General features: G+C 40.0%; 1 protein-coding gene across 3 annotated transcripts in view; it reads right to left on the bottom strand.

Moving 5' to 3' along the window:
- The window catches only part of LOC140737297 (xenotropic and polytropic retrovirus receptor 1 homolog), a 479522-nt gene that overhangs the window by 246658 nt on the left and 210458 nt on the right, over positions 1–22406 (bottom strand). For all 3 annotated transcript variants that reach the window (XM_073063697.1, XM_073063698.1, XM_073063699.1), the window contains one exon: positions 761–862. In XM_073063697.1, the coding sequence (XP_072919798.1) occupies positions 761–862 (102 nt within the window). The remainder of the gene's footprint in view (positions 1–760; positions 863–22406) is intronic.

The following is a 22406-nucleotide window of genomic DNA, read 5'->3' as shown; positions in this document are numbered from 1 at the left end:
AGGACCGTCACCATTCAGGACATGCCCTCTTCTCATTACTATCATTGGGAAGGAGTAAGACCCACCCTCAATATTTTAGGAACAGCTTTCTCCCTTCCATTACCAGATTTGTGATAGTAACTTTTGACTTGAACCGTAATGCTGCTACAAAACAATAAAATTCATGGCATACTCTATGTCAGTAATAATATACATAATTCTGATGGTATTTCGTAGAATTCAATTATAGAAGAGTTAGACCTGGTTTTGGTTGGAGCAGAGATCACTTTGTAAAGAAACTGAATTCTGTACAGAATCTGGATCACTCTCAAGCAGAGGTTCCCAACCTGGGGTCCACGGACCCTTTGGTTAATGATAGGGATGCATCGCATAAAAAAAGTTGGGAATCCCTGTTCCAGTGAGTCAGAAGGGAATTTCCCATATACCCCTCTTAAATTTGGCCAAAGAATGTAATTGCTTTTTACTCTCTACCAAGAAATCATCTGGTTTTAGGTGATAAATGATACACAATGTTCCACAATATGATGATAGCAGAAAGATGCTCTTTACTTACCCATATAGCCCATATCCTATGGTTTTTCATAATAATCCTAGCAGTAAACTGGTGTAAAGGGAGATGTAAACTAGTAAGTTTTAGGGAAATTACAGGAATAAAATACTATTGGTTATGTCATTTGCAATTATTCCTAATTTTTTGCAGATGACAAGAAGGCAAAACCACACTATCCCAAACAGATTTTCTTTTTGCATCAAATGTTACCTGAATAGAATGTATTGATTTTGGCAAGTTCCTTTTCACAGAACTGGAAGAATTTCTCTTCAAACCTGGCATAATATCTTTTAACGGTATCTTCATCTGTAACTGTGGAAGTAAATAGAAGAATATTACTGATATTCCAGGTTTATTTAGATATTTTAGACTTGATCTGTGTCTAGTCAAGCAACGCACACAATCTATTTCCACAGACGCTGCCTGATCTGCTGGGTTTCTCCAGCATTTTGTGTGTATTATTTGGGTTAGTGCCCAAGTTATTTGCCTAAACTATTTACTGTGATTCCAAGCACCATGGTCCAATCATATTTCAATGAAGAAAATGCTCATCATACACATAGATTATTTTTGCAACTATGTCACATTAATTGGATTCTCCTATGAGCAGAAATACTTTCTCCATAAAATACCTCATCCAGCTTATTCATTATTTGATAGACTTGTCATCTCCAATTTTTCTCTCTAGTGAACTGGTGAAAAGCTGTAAAATGTGGTACACTTTGTCCAGTATTAGAGTAAAGAAGCAAAACTATCCAGTGTACCAGGTGCGTTTGTTCAAGTTTATTGTTATCTGACTATATTTATAGATATCCAAATGAAACACGTTCCTCTGGACCACGATGCACCCACAAAACTGTTACGTTTTGCAACTCCAGAAACTAACTGAAAGAAAAACACAAGAGCCGGGAACTTGTCTACTTAGTTTTTTATTTTAGCCAGGTGCTCACATATGATATGGTGGCATAATGATGTATATACTATTCACATACTTTTACATATAAACCGTAATGAATTATGTAAACAACAAAGAATGTTTAATCAAACAATTTTTGTTATATTATTCAAATATTACTGAAATATTAAAAACATCAAAAAGCTCACACAGTACATAAAACAAAATATTCCCATAAATAAGTACTGTAAATAAAATTTAATTCAAACTACATGTAGTGCACTGCACAGGCAAACAGTATCCAGCTCGCTGTCCTAGTGACGAGAGGTGGCAGCGTACTCATTAGTCTTATAGCCTGAGGGAAAAAACTGTTATCCAGTCTGGTAGTCCTAATCCTGATATTACACAGGAATTAGCATATTGTTAGTGGCTTCTCATGCATTGTTCACTTCCACTTCTAGATTCCTTAACTCATGCGCTCTATTTTTACCTGCACCCGAGTTAGTGATATATTATTTTTCCAACAAGTAAATTTACTGATGCTATTCAATTCTACAGTATCCAAAATTTCTATTCCATATTTTCAAACCCAAAATAAAAAAAAACAATTAGACAAATTTGCTAAAAAACACTTCTGTTATATCGAAACTACAGTTAGTTCTAGTAACTTTTAATACATTTAAATAAAGAGTGCATCAATGCAACTGCTATGGTAATGGAACAAAGCTAATAGGGCACGTCAAGTTAGTTAACTATTCAAGACAAGTCAAGTCACTTTTACTGTCATTTCGACCATAACTGCTGGTACAGTACATAGTAAAAACGAGACAACGTTTTTCAGGACCATGGTGTTACATGACACAGTACAAAAACTAGTCTGAACTACGTAAAAAACAACACAGAGAGAAAAAACAACCACACTAGACTACAGACCTACCCAGGACTGCATAAAGTGCACAGAACAGTGCAGGCATTACAATAAATAATAAGCAGGACAATAGGGTAGTAAGGTGTCAGTCCAGGCTCTGGGTATTGAGGAGTCTGATAGCCTGGGGGAAGAAACTGTTACGTAGTCTGGTCCTGAGAGCCCGAATGCTTTGGTGCCTTTTCCCAGACGGCAGGAGGGAGAAAAGTTTGTTTGAGGGGTGCGTGGGGTCCTTCATAATGCTGTTTGCTTTGCGGATGCAGCCTGTAGTGTAAATGTCCGTGATGAAGGGAAGAGAGACCCCGATGATCTTCTCAGCTGACCTCACTATCCGCTGCAGGTTCTTGCAATCCAAGATGGTGCAATTTCCGAACCAGGCAGCGATGCAGCTGCTCAGGATGCTCTCAATACAACACCTGTAGAATGTGATGAGGATGGGGGGTGGGAGATGCACTTTCCTCAGCCTTCGCTATTGATTAAAATACTGAACTAAAAGATAGCAAGTGGAACATAAAGCAGCTATCCAAACAGAATGAGCCAATGTGAACATGTAGACTTTTATTTATATCTCAATGGGAATTTTTGTTTATAAATCCTATGCATCTGAGGTGAGCCTCTCTTGACAAAATTAAAACTGCCTGGGAGCAAGATTTAAATTTTTCAATGTCAGAGGAGGTATGGGATGAAGTCCTCAAATTAGTTAACTTGACCTCTTTATGTGCCCGCCACTGCCTGTTACAGTTCGAAGTCGTACACAGGGCCCATGTGTCTAAAACTAAATTATCTCGCATTTACCCAGATGTTAATCCCTGTTGCGACAAATGCAAAAGGGGAGAGGCTTCCCTTATCCATATGTACTGGACTAGTTTTGAAAAATACTGGAAAGATGTCTTCCAAACTCTATCCCAAATACTTAATTACAATCTGGAACCTAACTCTTTGATTGCCCTTTTTGGCACCTCTGGAAGGAGGGACATACACCTAAGTCTGACTAAACGTCGCACACTGTCTTTTGCCTCTCTGCTGGCCAGGTGCTCAGTTTTGCTCAAGTGGAGGGATGTTGCCCCGCCCACCCATGCTTAGTGGCTCAGGGACATCATGTCCAGTCTACACCTTGAGAAGATCCACTACTCAATTCTCAGTTTGGAAATAAAGTTCCAAAAGGCGTGGGGACCCTTTCTTGAATATTTTCAAAATTCCCAGCCACACTAAAGGTCCATTCTTTCTCCCATTTCCTCAGTACATAAATCCCTGGCCTCCAGCATTTTCCAGTAAAACTCTTCAGACTCATATTTGTTATCATACAACAGCCTATGTATTAGAAAAATACATCTTCCCTATACCAATGCAGCTCTGTGGGGACAAAGGTTCGGTTTAACCCTTTTTGTCAATGCATTGATGGCTTGAAGTAGGGGACTGGGAAGGATGAGATGATAATGTTTGTACTATGGGTGCATCTCTTTCATGAATATGAATTGTACATTTGTTATGCACTGCACAATTCTCCTTTACACTATGTTCTCCAATAACAAAGTAGAAACTCTATCAAGACAAAGCAGCCTATCCCATTGGCAGAATATGCATGCACTGAGATATCCATGCCCTCTATCGCTGCTGCAGTTTATACCACCTACCAAATGCACTTCAGTTGCCCATCTAGGGCATTCCAGCAGTGTCTAATACATTGTATCCAACCTGACCATTAATACCGCTGCTCCCGCGGGTTGTGCTCAGTCCCCTCCTCAACTTCCTGCTTACCCAAGACTGTGACCAGATATAATGCAACTTGATCCTTAATTTCCAGGTGATATGGTGATATCACTGTTATATGCCAGATCAACAAATGGAAGTGGGGGGGGGGGTGCGTGAACAAAATCCTGTCTTCTTTATAGAGTTGCTGTGGAGACTCTTGATGGTTTCAAGCTCCTAGGCATCCATATCACCAGCAAACTCTCCTGGCTTCTCCATACTGATGTGGTGATCAAGAAAGCACATCAGGGTGTGTACTTTCTTAGGCATCAGAGTAGATATGGCCTGTCTACAAAGATTCCATAAATTTGTGGTGTAGAACGTGGCCTGATAGACTGCATCTCAGCTTGGTATGGCAATTGCTCTGCTCAGGACAAATGGAGCCTGCATAGAGTGATAAACACAACCTAGTCCTTCAATACCTTGTCACTTGCAGTACTCCCATCCAGTCCATCTTCATGGTCCATTGCTTCAAGAATGCTAACTGTATTGTCAAGACTGCCTGTCATCCTGGCCATTCCCTTTTTGGGGAGAAGATATGGGAGCCTGAAGTCCAAACAACAATACTTAATAATGTCTTCTTTCCCACTGTTATTAGATGTCTGAACTAATCACCTCTTTCATATCCCCTTCTCAGTGCTGTGGCCATGTTTTTTGGACCCTTAATTTTACCTTTCTTGGTTATTCCATTATTGTCACTTGATCATATCTTTTTGCACTACCTCATATTGTACTACAATCTTTACACCATTCTGTTGTTTTGCAGTTACTGGTGCATTTCTTATTACCATGTATACAGTTTACATTGTAAACTTCATGAGCAAGGAATTTCATTGCACCCTAGTGCATATGACAGCAAACTAATCTGAATCTGAACCTCTCAAACTTGCAGCCTCTGCTGGCAAGGTGAGAGCAATACACAAATGGGCAGATTCCTCACTTGCAGGCTCCCCTGTCGGTATGTTTAATTTATGGAACTTCCCACCCGACAGCACTGGAGAATGCTTGCACCAAAGGTTTGTAGGGGTACAGGAAGGTGGCTTGACACCACTTTATCAAGTGCAAGTAGGAATAGGTCTTAAACCTATGCTTGCGGGCATAGATTCAAGGTGAAAGATTTTAAAGTGAGAGGCAACTTTTTCACTTCACGGGTGGTTGGTATATGTAACAAGCTGACCGAGATAGCTGTAGAAGTGTGTACAACTACCATACTTAAATAACACACACAAAATGCTGGAGGAACTCCATAAGTCAGGCATCAACTGTCAAGAGGAATAAACAGTGGGAACGTTTCAGGCAGAGACCTTTCATCGGCACTGGAAAAGAAGAGGATAGAAGCCAGAAAAAGGTGGGGGCAGAGCAGCACAAGCTTATAAATGATAGATAAGACCAGGTGAGGAGGAAGGTAGGAGGTAGGTGGGGGAAGTTGTTTGCCCTGAACAGTCCTTCCAGATGAGGTGACACTTCACCTGTGCTTCTGGTATGGCCCCGTATGTACCAGTGAGATGCAATGCAGATTGAGGGACCATTTCGTTGAGCATCTTTGCTGTCTGGCAAAATATCCGTTAATTACTCCTGCCTCCCCATTTTTTCTTTCCCTATGCTGTTTACCCTTTCATACTTCCTCTTCTCATGTGCCATCACCTCTAGTTCCCATCGTCCTTCCATTTATTCCATGGTGTACTGTCCTCTCGTATTAGATTCCCTCTTCTTTAGTCCTTCAGGAGGCAATGAAACTCAATATATTTTCATCTGTGGTGGGGTTGTGGCATAAAGAGTGTATTTTATGTTTTTTTATTGCTGGAAATGGGTCAGATAAGGTAAGAAATGAATTCCTGGGTTAGTGTTATGCATAAAACTATTGCTTTTGGATATCAGCAGCTAAATAAACAGCATGTATGATGTTTATAACTTCACAGTCAGATTACATCCAGAATGATAACCAATGAACTCAAAAAATTACCACAATTATAGATGATGTGAAATAAATGAGAAAAGCAGAACATTAATTTCACTTTCCACTGCTTCAGATAAAATTACTAATAAAGCACAGTCACACAGGAGATCTAATAGCCTACCTTTAAGTTATCTTAGAATTTTAGTAAGAAATAAAGCAGTTATTCTCCTCATCATGTACCCAGGGACGCCATCCATTAGTTCTTTCTTTTCTTTCCTTATTTCACTGTACCACAGCAACTCCTCCTCCGTCAACACTCCACTGATTTTTTTTCTTATTTTTTGGTATTAGAAATTTAATCAAAGCTAATTTGAAGTGGTCAGTTAACCTATCATCACCATGAATGTGAAGTGGGAGGAAACATGAACATTCGAGGTCGCGCCACTGCCTGCAAGGAGTTTGTATGTTCTCCCCGTGACTGCGTGGGTTTCCACTGGGTGCTCCAATTTCCTCCCAGTCCAAAGATGTACTGGTTGATTTGCTAATTGGGCATTGTAAATTGTCCTGTGACTAGGTTAGACTTAAAATCAGGGGAGTGCTGGACAGCACAGCTCATGGGGCAGATGGGCCTGTTCTGCACTGTAATTCAACAAATAAATAGACAAAGAAACCCACAAAGTTATTAAGAGAACTGGCAAATATTGCAAGGAAGCATTGATCTAGATCCAGAAGGATTACAGGTGGCCTCCGTTTTTCGAGCATTTGCTTTACAACAGCTTGCTGTTACGAAAGATCTATATTAGTACCTGTTTTCGCTAACCAAAGAGGATGTTCGCTTTTACAAAAAAAAGACGACCGCTTTATAAGTGTGTTACTCCGAGAAAGACTGCAATGACCGTGAAGCCTTGCGTGGGCAGTTGTTTGCGCATGCGTATATGTGCTTGGGCGTGCACGTGCCGATTTTTTTTCTCCAAATTGATTTTGGCTTGCTGTCTTCCCGAGTTTGATAAGTGAAACTATACTGTGTATACAATATTTCTACTTTATATAGGGTGTATATTTATCATATCAGTCCTGCTTTTACTATATGTTAGTGTTATTTTAGGTTTTATGTGTTATTTGGTTTGATTTGGTAGGTTTTTTTTGGTCTGGGAACGCTTAAAAATTTTTCCCATATAAATTAATGGTAATTGCTTCTTCGTTTTATGACATTTTGGTTTACAAACGGTTTCACAGGAACGCTCTACCTTCGGATTGTGGGGGAAACCTATAGAGCTGCAAGACAGAAGCACTGAATGCTAGAGTTTGTTGTGTAACTATTACTTAGCTGATGTCAAATACCTTTAGGCAGCACAATGTGCAGCTTTGCAACTCTAGCCACCCTGGTTGAATCCTGATCTCTGGTGCTATCTGTGGAAAGGACAAGGATGTGGAATTGATTGCATTTACAACAGTAGCCTCCTGTGGTACAATGATTCTATGATTTCACTGTGAGGCCAGTCAACCTATCAATGTATTGGAAACAATCAGATATCATAGCTTACACTGGAAATGCATGAGTTAATTAAGGAGAGGCAGCACACATTTGTTACTGGTAAAACAAAGTTTGATTAAGTTTATGGAATTCTTTAATGAGGCAACAGAAAAACTGGCCAGGATTCACAGAATTGCCTACATATGTAGCAGCAGATGTGGCAGGCTGCTACATATTCCAATTTGTGAATCAGTTTTAAGTTATCCAGTCTTTCCCCAGCCAGTTATTTATAAATGTTGGGAGACAATTTCATGAATATTGGGAAGAGTATGTTCCACCATACCCCATCTTCAGTTATGCCAGAGTCCAGCAAATGAATGTGAAAGATAAGCCTCAAGCATTTGCAAGCATCTTCAGCCAGGAATAAATTGGACGAAATAGGATACATCCTATAGAGCTGAAAGATGCAATGAAATAAGAGACAAATCTTCAATGTCCTCCCCCTCATTGGTCTGTTTCTGATATTTAAAAAAAACACGAGTGGATTTCATTCAGCAAAATTTACAGTTCCAGTTTCAAGTTCGTGGGTGTCAACACTGTGGTGATATCACATGTAAGAACATGATTGGACAGAGTTTAGAGCATGCGCAGAAATGAAAGAATGATCTAGAAGCGTGGCAGTGTTAAACGTGGTTGCTGTTTGCTGTTAAATAAAAGTTCTAGTTCTGTTCTTTCAGAGTATGTTTCTTTATGAGTAACCCTTGCTACGTATCAAGAACACAACATGGTGTCAGAAGTCGGTCTGGAGGAATAATACAGAAATGGAAGAATCGAAGATAATCGAACTAAAAAAATGAGTGCAAACAGTTTTGGTGCTTGCTAACAACTTTACAAATGGAAGGGTTGCAACCTCCGAAAACTGAAAACTGGAAAAAATTCAAACAGCGCTTTGAAATTTATTTATCAGCGATTAGAGCAGAAAATAAATTTGAAAAAACGAAAGCAGCGATCCTACTCCATGTAATAGGGGATGACGCAATTGAGGTATATAACCATTTTACTTTGAAAATGGAGATAATTTAAATCTAGAAGTGATAATCGACAAGCTTGAAGCATTTTGTATACCAAAGCGCAATGTGACGTATGAACGGTACAAATTCTTTACATGCAAGCAAAAAGCTGGTCAAACGATTGATGAATTTGTTACAGAATTGAGAAACCACAGTAAAACATGCGAGTTTGCAGAACTGACGGACTCTCTCATTAAAGACAGACTTGTTTGTGGCATTCTGGAAAATGCTTTGAGAGAAAGACTCTTAAGAGAACCAGACGTAAATTTGTAAAAAGCTTTGATTCTCTGCAAACCTTCGGAAACCTTAAAGTCTCAAACTAAAGAGCTTTTTATTGAAAACTGCAGCGTACACGCAGTGAATAACCGCGAACATGTTAGAAAAAATAATGAAACAGCAATGAAACCGACAGAGAGCAAGATGTCATCTGAAAGAAAAAAACTTTGTGATCACTGTGGGTGGGAGCACAGACCTAAAAAAGTGTCCAGCATATGGAAAAATGTGCAACAACAGTGGTAAGAGTAATTGTTTTTCACGCTGTTGCAGAAGTAGAAAGGAAACACAACATGTAAATGCAGTGCTTGAAAATGAACGCAAGGAATTTTATATTGATGTGCTTTGTGAAAATAAACAAAGTAAGAATGACTGGACTATGCCACTGCAAGGGAACCACAACATTATTCTGTTTAAACTTGATACTGGAGCACAAGTAAATGTTCTTGCAGAATCTGAGTTTAATGCATTAAAGCCAAGACCAAAGTTACATCAGACAAATATAAAAGTGACTGGGTATTCAGGTGCAGACATTCCAATTAAAGGAACATGCATGGCAAAAGTATCACACAAAAATATTGAGCACATGCTTTCATTTGTGGTAGTGCCAAAAAATGTACAGTCAATACTGGGTTTATCTGCCTGTGAGAGACTGAATTTGGTGAAAAGAGCCTTAGTTCTGGACAGTGACACAGAGTCAGAATACAGTGGCTTGATGAAAGAGCAAGAGAGAACAAAATTTGATTCCAATGCAGCAAAAGTAAAAGAAGTCATAAAGAAAAATCCCAGACCCATCCCTTTGTTACCGGCATCTGACAAAGCATTGCCACCAAAACCAAACTTGCCATTACAGTACAATACTGATCTGAAGCCAAAGAGTGACAAGAATCAGAATCCAATTGAAGAAGTGAAAGCACAAGTGAAGGAATTGAGTTTTATTGAAATGATGAAATCTCAGCATAAAAACAGATTACATAGTTATTGAATGAATTACCGTAGATTCCGGACTACAGAGTGCACCTGATTAAAAGCCGCTGGCTCTAATTTTAGAAATAAAATCAATTTTTTAATTGTACAGGCCGCACCGGATTTTCGGCCGCAGGTGTCCCACGTTGTAATATGAGATATTTACACAGAAAGATATTACACGTGAGGATTTTTTAACTTTTAATTAAATCCATATGGTAACAAAAACAAATACATATTGCAAATGCTTTTTTTCGAACCGTGCCCGTAACGCGGCTACTTTTAAATATACGTTGCGTATACTTCTTTACTGAACAACATTCCAATATCTCCTAACGACTGGTAAAAAATATATATACTGCAGCCTACCAGGAAAAGTTATTGATCGCCTTTAACTTAAAAGCAGCGTTCGCTCAGATCCAAAGCCGCTCGCGTAATGCGCTCCCTCCCTCCGTCCCGTTTTATCGCAAACTGGCATTTTTCCCACAAGACGCGGCGAAACCGGGTGTGACGTCATAGCATCCCGCGATGTAGTACAGAAAACAAATATAGTTAAAACTCTTCTAACTTTAACTAGAAAATGAATTACTAAGCGAAAATATTATAAACTAAGTAACTGCCATAAAGGCAGCACAATGCTTTTCTTCGAGTGTTTTCCATGTTGATGAGGGTGAGTACAAATGACTGATTTACAATAATTTAATTGTGAAAGTGCGCTTGATTTATCGTACAATTTCATTGGACCTCATCAATTTTATTGGTCTACTGTTATGAGGCAAAATGTTTATGAGGCGGCATGAAAAAAATCATGTATTAGCCGCTCCGTTTTAAAGGCCGCAAAGTTCAAAGCTGTTCAAAATGTGGGAAAAAAGTAGCGGCTTAAAATCCGGAATCTACGGTAGATGAAAAAGATTTGTATTTCATTACAAATGGAAGTGGAAGAAATTAAGAAAGTCTACTCGTGTTCGTAAACCCCCAAAGAGACTGATAGAGACATGTTAAATTATGCATTTGTTATGATCTATGTTGCTAATTCTTATTTTTAAGGAGAGGAAGATATGGTGATACCACATGTCATGTGTAAGGAAGTGACTGGACAGAGTTCAGAGCATGCACAGAAATGAAAGAATGATCTAGAAGTGTGACAGTGTTAAACATAGTTGCTGTTTGCTGTTAAATAAAAGTCCTAGTTATGTTCTTCCAGAATATGTTTCTTTATGAGTAACCCATAATGAAGTATGGCCTTTGTTCTGACTTTTGTGATTGTATCAATATGTTGGGCCCAGGATAGATCTTCAGAGATGTTGACACCCAGGAACTTGAAACTGCTCACCCTCTCCACTGCTGCTCCCTCAATGAGGACTGGTGTTTGTTCCCTCAACTTCCCATCCTGAAGTCCACATTCAATTCACTGGTCTTACTGATGTCGAGTGCAAGGTTGTTGCTGCGACACCACTCAATCAGTTGATCTATCTCACTCTAAACTCATCTCTATCTGAAATTCTACCAACAATAGTGTCACTCGCAAATATATACTGTATATGTTGTTTGAGCTGTTGCTAGCCACATAGTTGTGGGTGCAGAAAGAATAAAGCAGTGGGCTAAGCAACACCCTTGTGCTGTGCCAGTGTTGATCATCAGCAAGGGGTATATGTTATTTCTAATCCACTCTGACTGTGGACTCCCAATGAGGAAATCAAGGATTCAGTTGCAGAGAGTGGTACAGAAGCCCAGATTTTGGAACATACTGCTTAAAATTGAGGGCATTACTGTGTTGAATGCTGAGCTGTAATGAATAATCTACAGCCTAGCATGGGTACAACTATTATAGGTATAACCAATAATGTTGAAAGTGCATCAAAATATTCACATTGGCAGGAGGAATCTAGTTTTCAATTCCATTTATTATCTACAAGACCCTGCTTAACATGCAGAACAGGCCTCAAAAAATTGCAGGTAAACTGTGGATAAGACAAGTAATATTGACTTCTCATTCATCATAGTAATTTGCAAAACTCAGGAGACATAATTTTATCTGGGAGTGGAGAAGGGATAAGTTAAACCACAAAACTATTTTTAATCTTTTTAACAAGATTTTATAGCTGTTGTTGTCTTGCAGTTCCTTTCTTGGTTGTCAGCCAACACTCCGAATGACCATCAAGGAGGTGGGACATCTATCACTCATGGCCCAGAGATTATGAGGAGGACTCAGCAGGCTGCTTTGCCATCTACTATCCTAGCAACTGCTCCTCACCAGCATGACAGGCTGACTACATAAAACTTCTGCAAGCAGTCATTGGGACCAATCATATTTTCTGCCATCTGATGATGTGACATGGATCTGCTGCACTAATCCCTTGGTAAGATGTCCCATTAGGTCTCTCCATTGTCACTGTATTTCTGGAGTGGGTGTCTGTAATAGAGATTGCCAAGTGTGTGAAAGAAAGTTACAGAAAGTTAAAAAAGTGAAGGAGAATTTGAAGGAATGTAAAAGTACCAACTGACACTGATGGTTTGCCTGAGGGAGACTGCATCAGACACTTATTATTGTGAAGCTGCCTTTACACCAAATTGTTTCTGGTAGGAGTTTACTCATCTGTACTTTGGCTATCAATATTAGTGTGGGCAAATTTGCATATTAGACAGAATCTGAAATGCAAGTATAAGAGGCAAAAAATGGCAGTTTGGGAGTGCAGAAAAACGACACCAGAAATTTAACACTTCTAATCTAAAAAATGTTTCAGCAAATTCAACAATGGACAAGAAACTAGGAAACTGCAGCTTTTATATTAGTGAATAAAAACATGATTATATCTAACACCTATCCATATCAAGACAGCTTAACAAAATTGTATGTAAAATATGCACAAGGAATAGAATGTAACCTATCTATAATTGATCACTGCCTACCCAATTGATTTTAAAGAGCAACTATTATTATTTCTAAGCATAATTCCTTCTCTTTTTCGACTTGTTAGTCAACATCTTTTGAAGCTTTGGACTATAAATTCATGTGACTGCAAAAACTCAGTGAATCAGTGAGGAACCTATTTAACCTGCTGTTTTAAAATTTTGTTTTACTCTTGTCAGCTTCACTATCCTCCAGGCTACAATTTTTCTATTAATATGAGACATAATTTGAAATCATAAAATAGACAAGATAGGTGAATACCGATACATATGCCATTCATTACTGTAAGACAACAGTAATTCCACTTTTGGAAAAACACTAAGGTTAAGTGAATACTTCAGAAGCTCAGCTGTCAAAGCAACAGTTCAAAGCTACTATCAAAAGACCTTGCTGCAGTGAAGCAAACAAAGGAGAAATACAAATATAGATGCACACAGAGACCTTAGTTCACTCCCTGCAATTCAACAGAATTGCAGTAAATGGAAGATCAGAATAAAGGTAAATCCCCTCGGAATGACCACTCCCAGTTGAATTTAGCTTAATGATTTCACTCAGTGCTGCTGCTATTTTAAAAATTGAGAACAGTAGCAATAGATTTTATGAGTTTTGTAAAAATCTTGAGTAACCAATTTAACGTGCTTTATTGTAATACAAGTTAAACTAAATAGCTCACATGGCCTGCCAATTGATACCAATTGCAAAAGATTCTAGATGAAAAAAAATCAATATTTAAACAGATATCACTGACTATTCATCAAAATCAAACCTTTTCTTATATTCAATTTTCAACTAATTTCTGGCCTATGACCAATTACTTAATAGCCAGAACAATTTCCTTGTTTCCCTATAGCAGACAACACCAAGAAAGAAAGAAAATTGCTTCTGCAGGTCTCAGTGAACCACATAAACGTTAAAAGCTCAATGTTCAATCTCTGCCTTATGAAAGTTCAAAGTACATTTAATACCAAAGTATGTATACCATAAACAACTTCGAGATTCATCTGCTTACAGGTAGCCACTGTTATGACCCCAGCCCCCTCCTTTGTGAGAATCGCAAGAGCCCTAGTCAAGGGGGGGTCAAATGACCCAAGAGGGGGAGAGACGTGCTGAATAGACACAGGAAAATGGAAGAGAGAGGGAGACGTGCGGAAGACCACGTTCCCCCGGGAAGCAGAATAAAGTGACTCTGACTATTGTCTCATGAAGACCACGTGTAAAGCCCTCGGGCAACGTGGGCTGGTTGAGAGAGAGATTGACACCGGCGATCCCGTGAGGAAGATAAAAGGTGGGCTGCCGAGGCGGGGCCAAAGATGCACCAGAAGACACGCTAGAATTCCTGCGACAGCGTTTTGATAGTGACAGCCGGTGGTGGGGTTCGTGTGCGTCTTTTCCTTGCCTGGGATTGGCAACCTCACCACGGAAGAACGGCCTAGCTACAGGGGAGGCCACAGATGAGAGTCCATTCCCCCAACGAGACTTCCGACGAACTCCTACAGGTTGGAAAACCTGTCGGGTAAATGTTTCATTCAATCTCTCTCTTTCTAACAAAAGTGCACCAACGCGACACCACAACGACGGCAGCTGGTGGAACTGCAGTGACCGCAAAAGACTTTTAGATATCCAGCAAACAATATATATCTACATTACCCCTAGACAACGATAGAGCTTATTTCTGATTGATTATTACTATACCTGTGCTTTAGATTGAGTTGTGACGACCTATATGATCTGAATGTTTTGTATTAACCATACGTTTGTGCCCCTTTATAAATAAAAACGTTTGAAAATAGTAGCATCAGGCTTCAGTGGATCTATCTATCTTTGCTGATAAGTCATCCGGTTACTGGGGAACGTAACACCACAAAACGAAGAAACACAATAGAATTCATGAAAAACACCACACTACACTCCAATTTCACTCCAATGTGTGAAAAAAACCAATTTGTGCAAACAATAAAAAAGCAAAAAGCAATCCACACAACATGAACTGCAGAGTTCCCGAAAGTAAGTTCACAGTTATGAAGCTATTTCAGCACTGCAGCAGGCCACAGACTCAGAGCTAGGTTCAGTGCTGAGGCGAGTAAAACCTCATGGAGTAGTGAGCTGAACACCAGTTTGTCCTCTGCCCTAGGACTCAATGCCTTAATCTTTTTAATCTGGTTCAGCGTTTCAATCAGCCAAACATCGGTTTGTTATCTGCTCTTGGGCCCAGGTCCCGCTGCTTTAATCCAGCCCAAAGTTTCAGTCCGGCCTCAAGTCCACTCCAGCAATGACCGCTGTGGCCATACCTGCATTCTCGATTCTAGTTAACCAAACATTTCATGTTACCACAAAAAAGCTAAGTTGTACAAACACTTCAAAAGCACACCTCTCAGCAGGAAATTGCAGGCTGACAACTGCAGTGATCGTAGTCTTGAAAAAGTGTACAGGTAGTCCCCAAGTTATGAACGTCGGACTTATGGACAGCTCGTACTTACGAGCCGAGGAAGGAGAACGCCGTCCGCCATTTTAAGTCGTTGCCGTTGACACTGTGTTGAGTGTTTAACTTTGTATTTGTGTTAAATTTTTCTTAGTAAGATTCACCCTGACCCCGCCCCCCCCCCCCCCCCCCCCCCCGGTCAGCTGGTGACGCAGTGAGATCAGCGCCAGGCTCAAGAACAGAGGTTTCCAAGTTTGATCCAGTGACAGACCGCTCCCGTGTCGGGTTGATGTTGATCCAGTGACTCCCGTACCATCTGTGCCGGGTTGATGTCGAGCTCGCAACTCGACCTCATATAAAAAACAGTGCCACCTCCAGTTTAAATTCCCACGCGGAATATTGTGGAGGATCAAATACCCAAACCCAGCACAGCCCCCACTTGTCCCATTTAACCTGTCTCGGTGCGGTGGACTTTAGGACCTGGGGAATTCAGTCCTCAGGACCCAGCGGACCTCGGCAGCCGGCGGAGCTCGGGACCCGCCAGCCGCAGTGTTTCTGTTCCATTGACAGGAAGCGATCGCGATTGAAAATAAAGTGAAAATAATAAAGCGTTTGGAAAGAGGTGAAACGCCATCGAAAAGCATTAGGTTACAGTTAGTCAACAATCGGAACAATTTTAAAGGATAAAGTGAGAATAATGGAGCATGAGAAAGGCCCTGCCCTGATGAAAGGTACAATTATTACTAAGCAACGCAGTCGTTTAATTATTGGAATACATACGTTTCTTACGTGTTTTATATGCATAGAAAGGTAAAATATATACTACATACTAAGACAAACGTTTGACTAACTGACACTAAATAATACCGGATGTTCTTATTCCGACTTACGTACAAATCCATCTTAAAGATGGACTCAGGAACGGAACTCGTACGTAACCCGGAGACTGCCTGCATTTAGTAAATTGTTAGTAGTTTTGTTAGCTGCCTGAAAAGCATCACCATGTCTCGCCAGTGCCATCTTCTGCTAATGGTAATGTATAGTAGCGGACAGTAGAGAGCTTGGTGTCCTTGGGTTACTGAGCAGAAATGGGACAGTGAAAATAGCTGTCGTTTCTGCTTTTAGTATTTTTTGGTGATATTTGTTAGATGTCGGCTATGAAACATAAAACAAATGAACATATATTATATTCTGGTGAGAAAGTCCAATGCATTCCATCCTACCAAAAAGGTCAAAATTCACATTCAAGATATTGATCAAGCTTCACTTGGGCAAGATATCAGAGACTGCCCATTGTACTTGCCAAGGCACCACATGAAAAACTTACTTTCAAATAAAGTAACCAGTCAGCAGTCAAAAAGGCACAAATGATTCAATGCAGATTGCTTGTTGTGACTTTTCCTACCATGGTCTTCAAAATCTTCAAAGAAAAGTCAGTTTCCAAACATTCTAATACCAATAAGAGGGGGACGCTAAACCAAACGAACTTGAAATCTTGGTATTAATTTCTGTGCCATTGAGTTCTCTGTTGACCAGAGGATAGATTGGGCTTAAATGAAATGTTTAGTACAGTCAAATAAATAGGAATTCAATTAATATTTACCTGTGTCAGAGCAATGCCATTGCCTTACTTGAGCTGGTTTTCACTAGACAAGATTGGCTTTATCATAGAACCAATCATTAGACTCACGTTTTGCATGCTTTCCTGAAGCAAATGTTAAATGCTTATGAATTTCTGCAGGCAGCTGAATTTATGAATTCCTTCATGGTCCCTCCCAGCTGATGGAGTTAAGACATTACTGAGGTCAAAAAAAGGTTATTTATAGTGACAGACACTGCTCTCTGCATTTTTCTTCAAATTGGTGTGTGGTAAACATCATGTCGTCTTGATCTGTAGATTGAACTGGCTATCATTGTTGATAAACTGGCAATTTGCTGCTCAGACATTAGAATATAGCTGTTGTTAAAACAAAGTTATTTTGATATCCATTGATATGTGCAATTGGGCAACAGTTCTTTGGTCTTTTGGAGGTTGAGGCAAACCACAATGATGACAAAGTGGGGATACCTTTCTGTAGTTAGCATAGTTGAATTTACTGTTTCTTGGACATAGTCACAATTACATCATCTTTAATGTTTATTCACCTGGTATATTCTCCTCTTCCCAGTAAATGAAGACTTTACCACCAGGTCTTAGAATTTCAGCAAAGCATCTTGTGCTCCTGTGGTCATCAAGCTTCAGTTGAGATATAGCCTTTTTGTCTTCTTGTCTTCAGGAGCAATGACAAGGCCACATTAAAAAAAAGGTTACAAGGCTACTCACATCAAGATCAGAATCATTAATAAACTTTAAGACAAACAAGAGACAAAACAAAAGGGACAACAGAAATAATATAGCATTTATTTTGATGTAAAGGTCATCAAAATAAGTAGCCCTATTCACCATGTGACTATAAGAGTAGGTCGGAGTAAATCTTGTGACAAGTAACTTGCCTTCTAACCCCTCAAAGTCTGTCCACTATCTACAAAGTTAGGAATGCAATGATATACACTGCACCTACTACAACACTCAAGAATATCAACACCATATTGGACATAGCAGTGCATGCGAAAGGCACCTGATCCACAACTATTCACTCACTCTACCATTGAAGCACAGTCACAGCAGTTTGTACAATCTACAAGGTGGACTGCAGCAACTCACAAGGACTCCTTTGACAGCCTTTTCCAAATCCACAACCTTGTCCAGCTAGAAGACAAGGACAGCAAAACACACCACCTGAAAGTTACCCTCCAAGCCACACACAACCTTACCTTGTAAGTATATAATTGTTCCTTCATTGTGAGTAAACCAAAACCTCATGGAATACAACAGGTCAAGAAGATAGTTCTCAAGGTTAATCAGGGAAGGGCAGTTAAATGCTGAGTCCGTTTGTGAAATCTTGAATAAATAACAAAAAGTAAATCCATTATTCCATCATGTTGATGCTATTAAGTAGCAATCTACACTAATCTCATTTACCAGCACCTGGTCAATAGCCTTCAATACCTTAGAAAATCAAATGCTCATCTAGATACTTCTGAAAAGTTGAAAGAGCCTCTGCCTCCAATTCTCTCTCAGGCAATCTATTCAAAATTCCAACCAGCCAATAGGTTAAAAATATCTTTATATTATCTCTAAAAATCTTAATCCTTTCTTTAAATGAATGCCCTCTGGTTTTCAGATACCTCTGCTATTAAGTGAAGTTTATGACTGTTCTAACCTATGTCTCTTGTAATTTTATAAACCTCCATTGGGTTCCCATTCAGCCTTCTCCACCAAGAAAAGCAAGCCTAGTCTAAACAGTCTCTCCTCATATCTCAGGCAACATTCTGGTGATTCTCTCTGCACCCTCCCCAGAGCAATCGTAACCCTTCCGCATTGAGATGACTAAAACTGCAGACAATATTCCGGATGTGGCCTCACCAACACCAACAGTTCAGCTACACTGAACTTCCATGCTCACATATTCTAATGAAGTCTAGTTTATTCACGTGTCTTTTTTTAATTAACCACACTATCTACCTGTGCTGCCACCCTTAAGGTTTCTTGGACATATTCAACATGTTCTCTTTGTTGCAATGTTGTCCTCGCACCTACCAGTTATTACGCTATACCCTTATTGGATCTCCCAAAATAAAAAGTTGAATTACTTTTATCTACATCAGAATAAGTGTTAAACTCTCTCCAATAAATTTATTTGCATGAATCAGGATGAATTCCATTAACATTTCTCTCTCCAACTTATCAGCCAGTCAATATCTTTTCTGTAGCCTGACATTATCCTCCTCTACATCTGCAACACCACCAAATTTTATTGTGTTCGAACATACTGATCACATTTCCTACATTAATATTGAAGTTGTTCATATAGCTAGGATCTCAGTATAGATCCTTACTCTCCACTAGTACACCACTAGTCAATGGCATCCAATCACAAAAGAAAACAGTCAGGTCACAGATCTCTCAGTGGGTGAGTATCTGGGGGACAGTGAACACCACTCCCTGGCCTTTAATATTATCATGGAAAAGGATAGAATCAGAGAGGACAAGAACATTTTTAATTGGGGAAGGGCAAATTATGAGGCTATGAGGCTAGAACTTGAGGGTGTGAATTGGGATGATGTTTTTGCAGAGAAATGTACTATGGACATGTGGTCGATGTTTAGGGATCTCTTGCAGGATGTTAAAGATAAATTTGTCCCGGTGAGGAAGATAAAGAATGGTAGGGCGAAGGAACCATGGGTGACAAGTGAGGTGGAGAATCTAGTTGGATGGAAGGCAGCATACGTGAGGTTTAGGAAGCAAGGATCAGATGAGTCTATTGAGGAATATAGGGTAGCAAGAAAGGAGCTTAAGAAGGGGCTGAGGAGAGCAAGAACGGGGCATGAGAGGGCTTTGGCGAGTAGGGTAAAGGAAAACCCCAAGGCATTCTTCAATTATGTGAAGAACAAAAGGTTGACAGGAGTGAAGATATTACCGATTAGAGATAAAGGTGAGAAGATGTGCCTGGAGGCTGTGGAAGTGAGTGAGGTCCTCAATGAATACTTCTCTTCGGTATTCACCAATGAGAGAGAACTTGATGATGATGAGGACAATATTAGTGAGGTTGATGTTCTGGAGCATGTTGATAATTGAGGGAGAAGAGGTGTTGGAGTTGTTAAAATACATTAGAATGGATAAGTCCCCGGGGCCTGATGGAATATTCCCCAGGTTGCTCCATGAGGCGAGGGAAGAGATTGCTGAGCCTCTGGCTAGGATCTTTATGTCCTCGTTGACCACGGGAATGGTACCGGAGGATTGGAGGGAGGCGAATGTTATCCCTTTGTTCAAAAAAGATAGATAGATAGATAGATAGATAGATAGATACTTTATTCATCCCCATGGGGAAATTCAACTTTTTTTCCAATGTCCCATACACTTGTTGTAGCAAAACTAATTACATACAATACTTAACTCAGTAAAAAAATATGATATGCATCTAAATCACTATCTCAAAAAGCATTAATAATAGCTTTTAAACAGTTCTTAAGTCCTGGCGGTTGAATTGTAAAGCCTAATGGCATTGGGGAGTATTGACCTCTTCATCCTGTCTGAGGAGCATTGCATCGATAGTAACCTGTCGCTGAAACTGCTTCTCTGTCTCTGGATGGTGCTATGTAGAGGATGTTCAGAGTTATCCATAATTGACCGTAGCCTACTCAGCACCCTTCGCTCAGCTACCGATGTTAAACTCTCCAGTACTTTGCCCACGACAGAGCCCGCCTTCCTTACCAGCTTATTAAGACGTGAGGCGTCCCTCTTCTTAATGCTTCCTCCCCAACACGCCACCACAAAGAAGAGGGCGCTCTCCACAACTGACCTATAGAACATCTTCAGCATCTCACTACAGACATTGAATGACGCCAACCTTCTAAGGAAGTACAGTCGACTCTGTGCCTTCCTGCACAAGGCATCTGTGTTGGCAGTCCAGTCTAGCTTCTCGTCTAACTGTACTCCCAGATACTTGTAGGTCTTAACCTGCTCCACACATTCTCCATTAATGATCACTGGCTCCATATGAGGCCTAGATCTCTTAAAGTCCACCACCATCTCCTTGGTCTTGGTGATATTGAGACGCAGGTAGTTTGAGTTGCACCATATCACAAAGTCCTGTATCAGTTTCCTATACTCCTCCTCCTGTCCATTCCTGACACACCTGGATAGTAGGGATAGTCCGGGTAATTATAGACCAGTGAAACTCCAAGGCAGAGTACAAAGTAAATGGCAGGTTACTTGGGAGTGTGGAGGAGCAGAGGGATCTGGGTGTACATGTCCACAGATCCCTGAAAGTTGCCTCACAGGTAGATAGGGTAGTTAAGAAAGCTTATGTAGTGTTAGCTTTCATAAGTCGAGGGACAGAGTTTAAGAGTCGCGGTGTAATGATGCAGCTCTATAAAACTCTGGTTAGGCCACACTTGGAGTACTGTGTCCAGTTCTGGTTGCCTCACTATAGGAAGGATGTGGCAGCATTGGAAAGGGTACAGAGGAGATTTACCAGGTTGCTGCCTGGTTTAGAGAGTATGCATTATGATCAGGGATTACGGGAGCTAGGGCTTTACTCTCTGGAGAGAATGAGGATAAGAGGAGACATGATAGAGGTATACAAGATATTAAGAGGAATAGATAGAGTGGACAGCCAGCGCCTCTTCCCCAGGGCACCACTACTCAATACAAGAGGACATGGCTTTAAGGCAAGGGTGGAAAGTTCAAGGAAGATATTAGAGGAATGTTTTTTACTCAGAGAGTGGTTGGTGCATGGAATGCACTGCCTGAGTCAGTGGTGGGGGCAGATACACTAGTGAAATTTAAGAGACTACTAGACAGGTACATGGAGGAATTTAAGGTGGAGGGTTATATGGGAGGAAGGGTTTAAGGGTTGGCACAACATTGTGGGCTGAAGGGCCTGTACTGTGCTGTATTGTTCTATGTTCTATGTAAAACCACCGCTATCACTCTGAGCCAAAGTAATTTTAATCCAATTTGCCTTGGATCCCATGGGCTCTAACTATTTGGATCAGCCTTCTACATGAAAAACCTTCGTTTAATGTATTTCAATTAAATAGGTACATTGATTTAGAAGTGCTTTATCATCTTTTGATTATCATTTCAATACTTTTAGTGTCATTTTACTGAACTCTCACTACAAAAGTGAAGGGCAACAAGAACAAGAGAATCTGTCCTAGCTATCTCTTGGGAGACAAAGTTCAAGAAGGTTCATTCCACTCTTTAAAAAATCTGTTTGGCTGTTTTGACAAAAATTCTTGAAAGTATAAACAATTTGATAAAAAAGCTGCTTTTCTGCAGGGATGCCTTTGAAAGAGAAGAATACAGAACCTTCCTCATTTGTTATAAATTCAGCTAACCAGGTGGCAAAATACAGAATCCGAAATCCATGCATTTGTTGCTTAAAATAATACATACAGTGCATTTCAGAGAAATATACTGCATCATACATATTCTTGGGATCAATTAAATACAATTCATGGCCCAGGTCCAACAACCTGTCCAAGACATTATTATCTCACCTGTCTGAGAGTTTCAGACATGACAACTAAGGCCAGGAAGATAGTTGAGACCTGAAAAAGGGTCTCGGCCCAAAACATTGAATATTTGTTCATTTCTATGGATGTGACCTGACCTGCCGAATTCCTCCAGAATTTTGTGCGTGTGGCCCTGGATTTCCAGCATCTGCAAT

The sequence above is a fragment of the Hemitrygon akajei genome, chromosome 12 (assembly GCF_048418815.1).
Source record: "Hemitrygon akajei chromosome 12, sHemAka1.3, whole genome shotgun sequence".
In the NCBI taxonomy this organism is placed as follows: Eukaryota; Metazoa; Chordata; class Chondrichthyes; order Myliobatiformes; family Dasyatidae; genus Hemitrygon; species Hemitrygon akajei.
This window is presented reverse-complemented; position numbering and strand designations above follow the sequence as displayed.